The 13,749-nt window shown below is 32.9% G+C and overlaps 1 protein-coding gene across 1 annotated transcript in view; it reads right to left on the reverse strand.

The window, feature by feature from the left end:
* The window catches only part of ADAMTS20 (ADAM metallopeptidase with thrombospondin type 1 motif 20), a 211,995-nt gene that overhangs the window by 120,264 nt on the left and 77,982 nt on the right, over window positions 1-13,749 (reverse strand). The window contains exons 8-11 of the mRNA XM_032248353.1: window positions 9,707-9,812; window positions 7,779-7,922; window positions 5,752-5,893; window positions 4,030-4,134 (exon numbers count right to left, since the gene is read on the reverse strand). Of these exons, the coding sequence (XP_032104244.1) occupies window positions 4,030-4,134; window positions 5,752-5,893; window positions 7,779-7,922; window positions 9,707-9,812 (497 nt within the window). The remainder of the gene's footprint in view (window positions 1-4,029; window positions 4,135-5,751; window positions 5,894-7,778; window positions 7,923-9,706; window positions 9,813-13,749) is intronic.

The following is a 13,749-nucleotide window of genomic DNA, read 5'->3' on the forward strand; positions in this document are numbered from 1 at the left end:
CGATATGTAAGAAGTATATTAGTTCCCTCCAGAAAAGCGGAGATAGCTCAAAGCAGGGTCCCCCCACTGGGAGCTTCTGCATCACAGGTAGGTAAGAGACAGATGGTTGCATTCTTTTGGGCTTCTGATAAATATTTCCAAAGGAAGCAATCAGAATATGCATCTATCTCTGTGAGCAAAGGGATGGCTTGACTAGAATAGGAGGCAAGTTTGTCCTGAGCCATTCCCAGCTTGAAGGGGCCCAAGATATTTTTCTTTCACACCTGCAATGCTTTAGGAAATCTTCCTGCAGTTACTCCTTACAAGTCTCTTTCTCTCTTTGCTTCACACCAGCTAAAATGTCCTACTTGCTCTTCTTTGAACATCCCAGGCATGCTCCAGACTTAGGAGCTCAGCTGTTCCTTTTGTTGGGAACTCATTTACCCCAGATATCCTCATAGCTAACCCTCCCATCTCCTTTAAGACAGCTAATTTGGTAACTGCATATAATATCTGTCCTGATCATCATATTTTAAATTGCCATCTGCTCTCTCCTACCATAAAACTTCTAATCAGTTTCCTGCTCTACTTTTCTTGTCCATAGCACCAATCAGTTTGATGGTACTATTATATTAATTATTTGTAATATTCTAGTCTCCCTCTAGAACTTAAGCTACATGAGGACAGAGGTCTTGCCTGTTTTGTTAACTCATGTATCCTACAGCAACAGAAGAAAATGAGAAATTGTGTAACTAAAATAGTGCCTGATATAGTAGGCCGTTGATAAATCTTTGCTGATTGAATGAATCCCATAGCCAAGATTTTAGCAGCAAAAATGCTTTGTGCTCTCCATTAGAAAAAGTCATTCAATATGAGAAAGTCATATTAGAAGGGAAAAAAAATCTCATAATGTACGATGTGCATTGTACTTTGTAAGCATCTTTCACAAACAATTTAAGTAATCCTTGCTGTTTAAAAAAATAATTTGAGAGATTAGGGCATAAAGACATTATAATGTTATACTATTCACCATGTTGTAAAATTAACTCATTATCAGAAGGGTTCACCATGGCTTCGCACATCTTGATTTACTACCAAAAGCGTTCAGCACACAGATTCATTAGATAGTCATAAGATAAAGGGACTAAAGAAGAAGGATAAGGTAAAATTATAGAATATTTGTTTCAAATGTCCCTTCAATAAAAGGTCCTTTTAATACTGAATACAGCTAAATATACAGGGGTTCACTGTGCTTAATTAATTTTAAAAAGGGAATTTATACCTATTATAATCCACATGATGTTACCCCAAATACCACCTTTGCATTTAATCTGCATTGGCTCTAAAGAACATCGTAGTATCTCATCACATTTACCTTGAATCCCAATAAATCCATGCTTATCCTACCATCTCATTGGGAAAATATTCAAATGGCCAATAAGCACATGAGAAGATATACAAGGCTAATAATAATCATTGAAATACAAGTTAAAACCACAATGAGATTCCATTTTATACCTACTAGAATGGCAACATTTTTTTAAAAAAAGACTAACAATATCAAAATTCAGCAAGAAATACAGAGTAACTGGAACTTTCCTACATTGCTGGGGGGAGTCTAAAATGGTACACATATTTCAGAACATGGTTTGGCACTTTCTTATGATGTTAAACATACATTTACCCTATAATCCAGAAATTCTACTCCAAGAAAAACATAAACATATGTCTACAAGAAGACTTGTACAAGGATGTTCATGGCAGCTTTATTCATAATAACCAAACACCAGAAATGATTCAAATATCTATTGACAGAAGAATTTATAAACAAATTATGGTATATCCACATAGTTGAATTATACTGTGGTATACAGGAATGAACTGCTGATGCACACAATAATATGGATGAAGCTTAAAAATATTAGGTTGAATGAAAGACACCTGTCCCATCCCACTCCTCCAAAAAAGAGGACACTGTAGATGGGAACTGCTGATGCACACAATAATATGGATGAAGCTTAAAAATATTAGGTTGAACGAAAGACACCTGTCCCATCCCACTCCTCCAAAAAAGAGGACACTGTAGAGTTCTATTTATAGCAAGAACAAGAAAAAAACTAATCTGTGGAAATAAAAATCAGAACAAGAGTTCTCTCTGGAAGGAAAGAAAATTGTCTAGATAGAGGCACAACTGAACTTTTAAAAGTGATAGAAATGTTATAATTTTTACTGGGATGTTGGCTATATGTGCATCCACATTTGTTAAAATCCATCAAACTGTATACCTAAGATCTATGCATTATACTTATATATACCTTAATTTCAAAAACTCATGTTTATGCCCTAACTGGATTTAGACTACTAATAAATCAGCTATAAAAAGTACATCTCCTAATATTTGTAAATACATCAATCACTACTTTTGCCACAGGCAATCAATCCTGAAGGTTCATGGCATACAACAACTTGAAAAGTTGCTAAGGAACAGAGGAAGGTGCCAATCCTGGATTTTAATCAGGCGAACATCTTAGAGCACAAATGCACCAGTATCAGCAGTCCAGCATTCATACTTCAAAAGGTTTTTTTTTCCTTCTGCTCAGCCTCAGGTAGTCACTCTCACAAATGCCACCCTTTTAGTCAAAAAGCATCTTCTAATACTAGTCACAGGAACTGAGAAAAAAGTGAAGTCCTTTAAATAATTCTTAACCACCAAATAGAAATGTGATCAAATTTTAAAATTCAAAGCCAGCTGAACTGAAAAAGCCCACTAGAACTCTAGTCCTAAAATTACAAAAAGCTTATTAGTGTGTTAGATGATTTCAATGAGTACTTCAGCTGCTACAAAACTTCAAGTTCAAAATAAAATATTACTAACCAATTAATTTGTGATGTGAGCAACATTCATAGGAGACACATGCCTTTTGATGCAAAAGTGATTCAAGAGAAAAGCAATAGCTGGTATAAATATTTCAATGAAGCAACAGGTAATAAGGGCACAAGTTTAGCTACTGAACTGACCTTATTTTTAAGATGTTTATCTTTTTGGCTAATGTGAAGGTAACAGAGAGGCAGAATTAGCCAATCCATTGCCAAGGAAATGTTCCTTTTACACTGAGAGCATTCAGAGATGCTGACAGACTAAACACATAATGTAGTCAACACTGGCCACTGAGGCTGTCCTGGAGCACCAAAGTTCACTATGACTTCATCCTCTCATGTGACACTTTTCTTTATCATAGTGAGCGTTATCAACCTTCAGGATTGATTGCCTGTGGCAAAAGTAGTGATTGATATATTTACAAATATTAGGAAATGTACTTTTTATAGCTAATTTATTAGTAGTCTAAATCCAGTTAGGGCATAAACATGAGTTTTTGAAATTAAGGTATATATAAGTATAATGCATAGATCAACATCATGGTAGCAAATTTAGATAAGTTAATGACTGTTGGAATAATAAAGACGTAGCATGTGAGGTTGTTGATTTAAGGGGTATAATGCATCTTAATACACTTAGAAACAATAAAGGTCTAAAGAAGCCACTTAAAACTTTCAATTGTATTAACTGCATTTTAAGGAAAAAAAATGTATGAAATAGAAATATTCTTGAATTTGGAGAATTTGCCAAAATATTAGGACTGTTATGTCTGTACTCAATTTTAATAGTAACATTGTAATGTATATAGATAATTATATATCCATGTAATTATTTATATGCTACTATACAAAACTTTAATATTCATCTGCCATACCTTAGAAATGTAACAATTTTAAAAACAACAATATAATATACATAGATAACTATATATCCATGTAACTATTTATAGGCTAACCGTAGAAAACTTTAGTATTCATCTTCCATAGCTTAGAAATGGGATAAAATTAAAAATTTAATTCAGTTGACAATGTACTATAGCAAACAAACGTGGCAATAACATTAGCCAGCTGAAGAAAAGCTGACAGTAAATAATGAACAGAGTGCTAAAATGCAGAGCAATCACATCCTGGGATAATGTCTTCATACAAGACTCACCCTTGGAGAAAACCTACCATCCCAGGACCACATTCTGTTCCATCCGCTGGTGGCACACGTTGAGTTAAACATCTCTTGTCAACTCTTTCTGCACTTGTGCACCACAGATGCCTGCATGTATTCTGCAGAGTAACAAAAGGCAGGCAAGCCAGCATAAGGATAGCACCACAACACTGGTTCAATTCAGTATTACATATTGGTTTATAAATTGATCTATTTCCTGGTTCTATGGTATAAGCTGAAACTAATCAGTGAACTTTTTTACTAAGTAAGTTCTAGTCATTGATTTTCTCTTATAAACACATAAAACTGACATTTTCCTGAAAACATCTTTTTAAAAAAATTTCTTCATACATTGAATAGGAGATATGAATTGGAGTAGAAATTTTCAAAATTATTTGAGATGTTTTTTCTCTTTACAACATATTTTTCTAAAGACCTTTTTGTTGTTAAATGTTATTCATAAGAAGTTGCCAAAAGCCGCTATTGATACAATGGTGGAATGTATGAATAATCAGCATTGAAATAATGTATAATGTATACTGAAGTTTCCTATTTTGTGAATATAATGCCTACTTTCAATTTTTGAACAAAGGGCTCTGAAGTTTTTGAAAGAAACAAAAGTTCACAGCAGGTCATATGAGCTATACCCAATATAATTCCTTTCTTTTTCTGAATTTAAATTCAATGTTTATTTAGTGTCCAAATCAGATTGGAAAGAAATGTATCTTTTATTATGATATATTAAGTAAACCTTCCCCACTTCACAGTGGATGTTTAAAGGCTTATCGAAATTTGTGATTCTATATGTAAGGTTTTAGGAAGAATAGTAACTATATGAAATGAGCTTTGCCTGTCCTGCATTCTCTACTTAATTAATTCATTCAATAGTCAATAAACATTTATTTTGTGGCATGTACCGTGTGACAAATCCTAAACTGAATACTAGGAGTAGATATTTATTTTAATGATAGAGTAAGTTTACATTCCTGGTCCAGTGATCCTCATAATCTAGTAAGGAGGGAAGTAATTAAGCAAAAGTATATAGGGAATAAGAAAAACTGAATGAGTACTCTACATGGAAGAGTAAAGCATGGATTCACCAAAGCAGTGACATTTATTCTAAACTAAATCCTAAATCCCCCATATAAAAGAAAATCATAATTATAGATCCAATAAAAGTGTTAGGATCAACTATTTCAATGACAATTATAAGTGTCTAATTATGAAAAATCATCAAAATATTATAAAGTAATAGCTCAATGAAAACTGAACAGTATGCTCCCAAATTTAGTTCTTTGAGATTCAAACATGTGTAAAGGAAAATGTACTTTATTATTAGCTAGATTCCCGGTGTCTTTGAGACAATTCAGATTCAAAACACCTATCTATATTTTCTCCTTAACCTCAAAATAATATCATTTGAAAATAAACATTTCAATGCCTTTAGTTTTCAAATTATGTAACTTTCCTATTTTCTAAATGAGAATACTTCATAGGAATTTGTGAGAGTTAACAAAGATAATTTTTAAGTACCCAAAACAGTATCTGACACATAATAATTAGTCAATAAGTTTTAATTTTCCTTTTCTTAGCACTTTTTGACAAATTCTAAATTATCAGACTTAAAAGCTATATTTAGTTCACTTTCTGTTCAAGAGAATAAACACAAATTTTAAAATATATTCTAAGTATAACTTTATGGTAGCTTTCAAACAAAAGAAAAGAATTTTTCTTACAGTCTTAGGACACACTTTTGACCCAGGACCAAATGTAAGTTCACACTGCTTGTTTCCATCATATTGTGATCCAGGAAGTTCTGAAGGCAGATTATATATTTCTTCATTTGGTTTGTCAAGAAGACATTCCGCGTTACCAGAACTGTACCAATGACAGAAAATACGCCATTGTGAATACACATGGATACATTCCAGTATGATTCTTTTTCACATTTTCTGTAATTCTTTATTTTCAAAGAGAATATCAGTATTTATTCATAACTTAAAAAACCAACTCACATCAATATCAGTATAGTAATGTTCCTACACATAAAGATGACTTCACAGTTTACAAAGGATCTTTAATATGCACGTTTGCACTTGATCCCCACAACCACCTTGAAGGTGGCAATTTTAAAAAATGATAAGTAATAAACACAAATTCATCAGAACATTATTTATTAAATATATATCCATATCACACTTTTGGTCTACTTTGCTCTCCAATAATAATGTCTCAAGTATAATGACCAACTGTTAAAATGTTGGAAAAATAAGTTTTCAAATCACTTGAAAAAGTATATTTCTAGCCCTACACAGCAATAATAACAAAAAAGGAGTTTCAAAAAGTTTTATGCTGTCTCCACCTCAAGAGGTCTTTCAAGGTGGGAGTATGGAAGAGTCAAGATCACTGGCTTTCGGAACTTACATTTTGGTTCCATCAATTGCCAAGATGCATGGCCATGGACAAATTTTTTAATCTCCCTATCTCCCTGAACCACAGTTTCCTCATCTGTAAATTGAGAGTGGTAATATCTCTTAACTTGCTATCATAATACACAATATGTTTGAATGACTTAGGAAAAAGCATTAGAAATATATGTATTACTACTAGTTTACCATCCAAGGTTCAGTATGCAGAAAACTGTACAGCTACTCCAATTGGGCTAAAAGCAACTCTTTATCCCACTGCAATAATTAAATCTTTTTTGAAATATTTTACTGGCTAAAAGGAAAAATATCAATTTTCCAATTAAATGAACATGTAACCTTAAAAATCTTCTTTGAAGAAAATCAAAATATTACCCCCTTCCAAAAAGAAAAGTACACCATTGGTACTTTTACACATCACATCAGTATTTTTAATCATTGAACAAAGCTATATACAATTCTGTACAGATCAGCAAGTATAAGTTGTGCTTTCAAGTCAAGTTCCCATAGAAGTAAGTATTATCACTGTTGGTTATAATTTGAGGATGTATTTACAAACATATATTCCAAAGCAAAAGTTTATATTTTCCCATAGTTTTCATAAGAGAGAAGAAATTAGAAAATACTAATGCTGTGAAATTGATGATTAGAATATATCAGTAGAAGAAGTGAAGTAGTGTTACATTTATACAAAAAGATTACTGGGAAAGAGCTCAGGCTTGCCTTTTAGAAAAGTTTTAGTGACTTAGAAAGAAACATCATTCAAATAAAATAAATTTGCAAGCAGAGAAACCAGAAGGAAAGTGGAGAAATGAGTCAAGGAAAACCTAGATCTACTAACTCTCTTCAGAGCTAAAAAGAACTCCTGAAAGAGTATGCAAAGTTAAAGACTCAGCATCTCTGTGGCTTTAGAGAGCTATCAAAATAATTCATAATTTGACTTTACCTATTCTCTGTCCTTCAGGGGTACCTCAAACTTGAGCCACTCAAATTTCTCTCAAAATGTTACCTAGTAACTTCAGAAAAAATTCAAAAACATATAAGGAAACTAGAATTCCCATTAAGTCTCCCATCAAACATAGTTTTCATCACAAGAAAGAATCCAGATTAAAAAATAATAGCTAGGTCTGACTACAATGAAAATATTTATTTTAAAGAGTGAAATTATATATATACACATAACTCGTTTCTTATTTTTAAATACCCATTTGTACAGTGAAATTAAACATAAATTTAAACAAGGAAAAGCTAAACATAAATTAAACCACCTTTAAAAATATCAATTTCAAATCTTATAATCGAATACATGTTCAATTATTTAACATAAATTTACTTACTCTAGGAATTCGGTAATATATTTTTGACTACACTTTGACCATGTCCAAGGACTCATGTGGAAACTTAAAGAAGGGGCCATTACATGATACTGTCTAATTTTCATTTCTTCACATCTGGGACTATCGTCATGTTGAATACCAAGTCTAAAAATAAAAATAAACACTTAAAAGGGATATCAAAAGATGCATACAATATTCGTAACAGATCCTTTATATTTGCACTATAACATAAAATACAGATAAATCTGCTTATATCATAATTTGAAATCCAACTCTCCATAAGGCCTTACAGTGTTCATAGTTAGAAGTACCTGATGGCTGAGAAATATTATAGTCTGGTGATATGGCATCTGAGTCTACACAATCAAAATATTTGGACTTTGCTGCACCTCATCATAATATGGACCACAGCATTCACATAAAAGTGCCTGCAGGTTCAACATGGATATCCCAGCAGATGTGTGTGGATAAAGATTAGGTAAAGATAATACCACACTAAATTCTAGACCTTTGTCTATTGCTACAATATCGTAAGAACTTTGTGAATCCCCAGTTCTCATCATTCTATAGTACCCATCTATTTTATATGAAAGAAATACTTTTCAGGTCCATACTTCCTAAGTGATGCTCAACAGAACTAGAATAATAAAAACATTCCTAAAGGGCAGTCAAATCTTCATCACTTAAATATTAAATAATCAGCAGGTCAGCAGCAGATCCTGTGCAATTTGGGGGGAACTCAAGTATTAGCTCAAGTTTAGAAGGAATACTGAAAGCACTTAATTCAGAGCCTTACTTGCTAAAATTTATATTTAAACCATTTTTAAAATTAAACAACTTACCCATATACTAGAGACACCTAAAGAGTTTCTAAGGAGGAAAACAAATATCTAAGATGGCACTCTCTGCAAAAATAGTCTTCTACTGGTTAGCAGCCTTGTAAAGCAGGACATAGCGCTACCCAGATGTTGCTGCAATACTTCTACTGTCCACAGTATATTCTGCTCATCCTATCCCCCTACTTCAAAAACAACTTAAAAAATAAAGTGTGTAGCTTGTTGATGATTATGAGACATAACTATGCAAAAATGGAACTGAAGAGATGATAGTTTACTAAAAATTATCTCTATTTAAAATTATTATTCCCCTTGAATGCTCTAATGATATCTAAAGGCATGAATAGGAAATTAAATGTCATCAAACTAAGAGCAGCAACTCTAGACTCAGGTCCTTACTAGTAGATAACAAAGAAACACCAGGAGTTCTGGGGTGTATGTTTAGAATCTTTCTTCAGAGGATATATTTGTAGGGGTTTCTGACTTTCCATGGGAGCTCCAAGAATATCATGAGATATCACAGCCTCCATCCTTAGAACATAGAACCCCAGTATATTTTTCAGTAATGCAGGAACAGGTAAGAGAATCCCAAATTTTTATGAGCAACTATGGAAAAAGTGAAAACTTGAAAAAAAAATTTTTTAGTAACTAAGAAATTCCCATGGGCAATATCCTTTGCTGGGGCACATTACTGAGAGAAAGAAGTGAGTTGGTATTACAAATATTTGGGGGAGTCCCCCAGAACCAGGAGCCCATGCAGGCCTTCCTATAAAATGGTAGAGGACAGTACCTGGTTATATATAGGATAACAAGAGACAGAGCCAGAAGTGCTTGTCATGTATCCAATACAGTAAAGGAAATAAAAGAATTCCCAAGTTTTAGTTCTTTGCTTAGTCTGTTGATCTGTGCAGCCTGTCTGACCTAACATAGATCACAAAAGAGCCAGAGTTAGCATTTCAGGGAAAAAAAATTACACTAATAACATTTTATGAAGAAACAAAGGTGCTAATTACTCAACTGAAGATGGAATTTCAGGCATTCTGTGCAAAAATAAATAGAATGCACATTAAGGAGGTGACAGAAGGTACTTACGTGTGCCCAAGTTCATGGGCTATAGTAAAAGCAGAAATGAGTCCCTTTTCTTCATTAATTAAGCAGCTTTGTGAAGCATCACATATGGTACCTAAGTATGATAAACCTGAAAAATTTCATTTGTATTTCATCAAAATGGAAAGCACTACCAAATCATAAAGTATGAACTAAATTTTGAAGCATTTAACCATTACTACTTAGAAATAAATGCAGAATTGGCTGTTAATATTGATTAAATGTTTTAAAAGGTAAAAAACGAGAGAGAGAGAGAGAGAATGGAATGATTTATCTGCAAAGTTTTGGAATTGTTTACTGAAGTAAATAATTCAAAAATGTAGAATGAGCAAACAACTTTTTAAAATACTTTTTAAAAACTTTTAAAAAGAAAAGAATATTTGCAGGCAGTATGAAGTGTTTTAACACATTAGTGTGGATAGCAGGAAAGAGACTGAATGTGTTAATTGGTAATGGAAAAGATAATAAGAGAAGAAAATGGCACAGAACTCTACAAATCTATGAAGTTTCTTTAATTTTTTAAGTTTTAAAGCAGTATACAAATATTCAATTATCATATGACATGAGTAAAAATATGTTAAGTGGTCAGAATAGTATCTGGCATATATATGTTAAATAAAATAAAATGAGTTTATAATATAAGAATTACTGCAGTCACTGAATAATTTTGTAACATTTCAGCAATAGGCAATGAAAATCAGGATCTATTCAGTCCTATGTAAGGAATAACATGTAACTCCAAAGTGCTGTTGAAAGATGAAGGTCTGAACTGCCTGGACACCAAAGACAGCAATAATTATGGCTTATACATTCCTCTAAAATAATATAGAATAAGAAACTCAAAATAAATATTCATTACAACAATCCATATTTCATCACCAAGTTTTTCATTTACTTATTTTTAGTTTAACATAATCCCATGATTTTGCTATTACTATTCTTCAATTTGGTTGTAAATGTATCTGCTTTCCTAGAACTCTCTTTCACAGAAAAATATTTTTCCATATATAAGACAGTTTCTTACTGTAAAGCTTTTGCATTTAGAAATTTCTTAATACAGAATAAACAGACTTCCATTAGCTCCTATTTTAGCTCTTCTCTGCTATATCACCTTTTATTCTTAGAAGTTAAAAACTTGGACATTTACTAGCATTAAAGGTAGATATCCTAACAACTAAAATGTTTTTGTTGTGCTTTAAGAGAAATTGGAGTTAAACTGAGGACTCCAAATAACCTGGGGGAAAGTCAAAAGATGAAGTTCATTAGTCAATACTTTTTAACAAAAAGGAAAGAACTGTCTTCTTTCTGACCACACTGTCCAAAAGTCTTGCTTTGGCAAGGTCCCTCCAGAAAACAAGCTTTTTCCTTAGAATGAAGACTAAAAGCAAGCAAGGAGCAATCCCATTACTGGGTATATACCCAAAGAATTATAAATTGTTCTATTATAAAGATACATGTACACGTATGTTCATTGCAGCACTGTTTACAATAGCAAAGACTTGGAACCAACCCAAATGACCATCAGCGATAGACTGGATAAAGAAAATGTGGCACATATACACCATGGAATACTATGCAGTCATAAAAAACAATGAGCTCGTGTCCTTCATGGAGACATGGATGAAACTGGAAACCATCATTCTCAGCAAACTGACACAAGAACAGAAAACAAAACACTGCATGTTCTCACCCATAGGCAGGTGTTGAACAATGAGAACACATGGACACAGGGAGGGGAGCATACTGCAATCAGTTGCTGGGGGGGGGGTGCTGAGGAGGGACAACAGGGGGTAGGGAGGGTGGGGATGGATAACAAGGGGATAAATACCAGATGTGGGTGATGGGGGGATAAAGGCAGCAAACCACCTTGCCATGTATGTACCTATGCAACAATCCTGCATGATTTGCACATAAGCCAAAGTACAATAAAAAAAAAAAAAGAACAAAAAAATATATTTCTTAGCAGTCCTCTGTAGAGTGTAGGGAATTACTGGTTTCCTTAAGATTCTACAATTCATGCTTGTATGTTCAGTTCTTTAGTGAATCAACATGTTATTATGTTTCTCTTTTGTCAGGATAAGTTAAAGGGAAACACATTTCTTTCATGGACATCCTACTGTTCCCATGTTTTTATTAGTATTTTCAATTTGCCAAATTGCACAATTCAAATATTTTCATTTGTAGTGCTGTGCAGACATTTAGAACACAGTATTGAGTCCATTACCAACCAAACTTTATGTTTCATGCTTAAAGGTATATGCATTTTAAGCTGAACATTTTACTCACATTAAGAGATTTGTAAAAATATATATCAAATATAATTAGAGACCAAGCTCAAATGTTCCCATAAGCAGGCAACACAAACAAAACTCAAAGTAACTGTTTAACATTATGGAAACATGCTGCTGGCTGATGGTTTGTGTCTAGACTCATTCAAGCTAATTTTGGGTTCTCTAAAAGTCTAAAGATAGAATAAGGCAGCATGGGCCCAAGCTTGATACAACTTGCCTATGTTTGGTAATACAAGAAGCTGCAAAGAGTCACCCAATCTAGCCATCTTGAAGAATGAAAACCATTATGCAACATATTTTGCAAAACATGGTCAAGGAATGAGGCAACAATACATGCAAGTGGAGAGATAACAGAATACCTAGTAATTACTACTAACATTTTGTGTTCGTCATTAAGAACTCTCCTTAGTTTGCTATTTTCATATATTTCAGATAGAACATAAAATACTAACACTTGCATTAATATAAGCTGTGTAGCCTTCTGCAAATTATCATCCTCATCTATAAAATTAGAATCATAGTTCTTCTAATATCGTATCTGATAAGAAGCATTCAAATACCTTAACTATCATCATCATTACTCTTGACTTAAGAGATAATGCTTTCATCATCATGGTATATGTTTCTAAATATTATTATAATTTATGTACACAAGAGTGGCAGAAAGCTATAAAACCATAATTAGGGACTAGGGGACCAACCATTTCTATAAGAATATTCCAGAATGTCTAGCATTCAATCATTTAAAAAAAATAGTAAGAAATGGCAGATACTCAGTAAAAGTTTGTACTACTTAAGTATAAAGATGGGAAAACAGGGTATAGATAATGCAAGAAATATAATATATTCAATAGATTCTTGTTAAGTGATCTCAAAAATACACTTAACAAAGCCAGAGAATAGTTTGCAGGGAGGAAGAAATTCAGTCTGTTGTAAAAATTAGAGCAACAAGTGTCTATTTCTATATGTGTGGAAGACTGGCATTTCTAAAGAGTCCCAGATGACTAGTGAAGACAAGTCTAAGCCTCAGTGATTTAACACACATATGAGCTATCTCTCTCTCTCTCTCTCTCTCTCTCTCCACAAGCATGTAGGCATATGTACACACATACACACACATTCATACTTTTCAAATTCCGAGTGGTAAGCAATGAATAATAAGGATAGATGCTATTCTGAGGGAAAATACTGATAAAAGTAATATGATCCAAAGAGTAAGAGCTTGATAGGGGAAGCTTCAAGATGGATGTGGATGTTGAGCTTTCTTCATTAAGCAGGGACTCCAGTTATGAACAGCCTTTGGATTCCAACAAGAAATAAAAATCTTCTCTGGAAGAAAGCACACACTTTTTGAGCTAGCAATTTTTCAATACCGTGTGTTAATATTAAATAAATAGAAGCTCAAAATCAAAGACCATCAAACAAACAAATAAACAAAAGGACATATGGGAAAGCAGAAATAACATGTTTGGCTATCAACTATTTCAGATGCGGGAATTTTCAGATACATAATATAAAGTGGTTCCACATAAGACATTTAAGAACAAAATTCAATTAAAAACATGAGCAAATATTTTTAAAATATAAACAAAATGAACAGGTAGATTTTGAATAAAAGTTAAGTAGTATCTTTTACACTGAAAAAAATATATATTTTAAAATGTAAAATGTGAAGGATGGGTGAAATACCAGATTAGCTAAAGAGAGAGCCAAATATACTGATTTGTATTAGTAAAA

Source organism: Sapajus apella, unplaced genomic scaffold, assembly GCF_009761245.1.
Source record: "Sapajus apella isolate SASKATOON/1434 unplaced genomic scaffold, GSC_monkey_1.0 scaffold66, whole genome shotgun sequence".
Taxonomy (NCBI): Eukaryota; Metazoa; Chordata; class Mammalia; order Primates; family Cebidae; genus Sapajus; species Sapajus apella.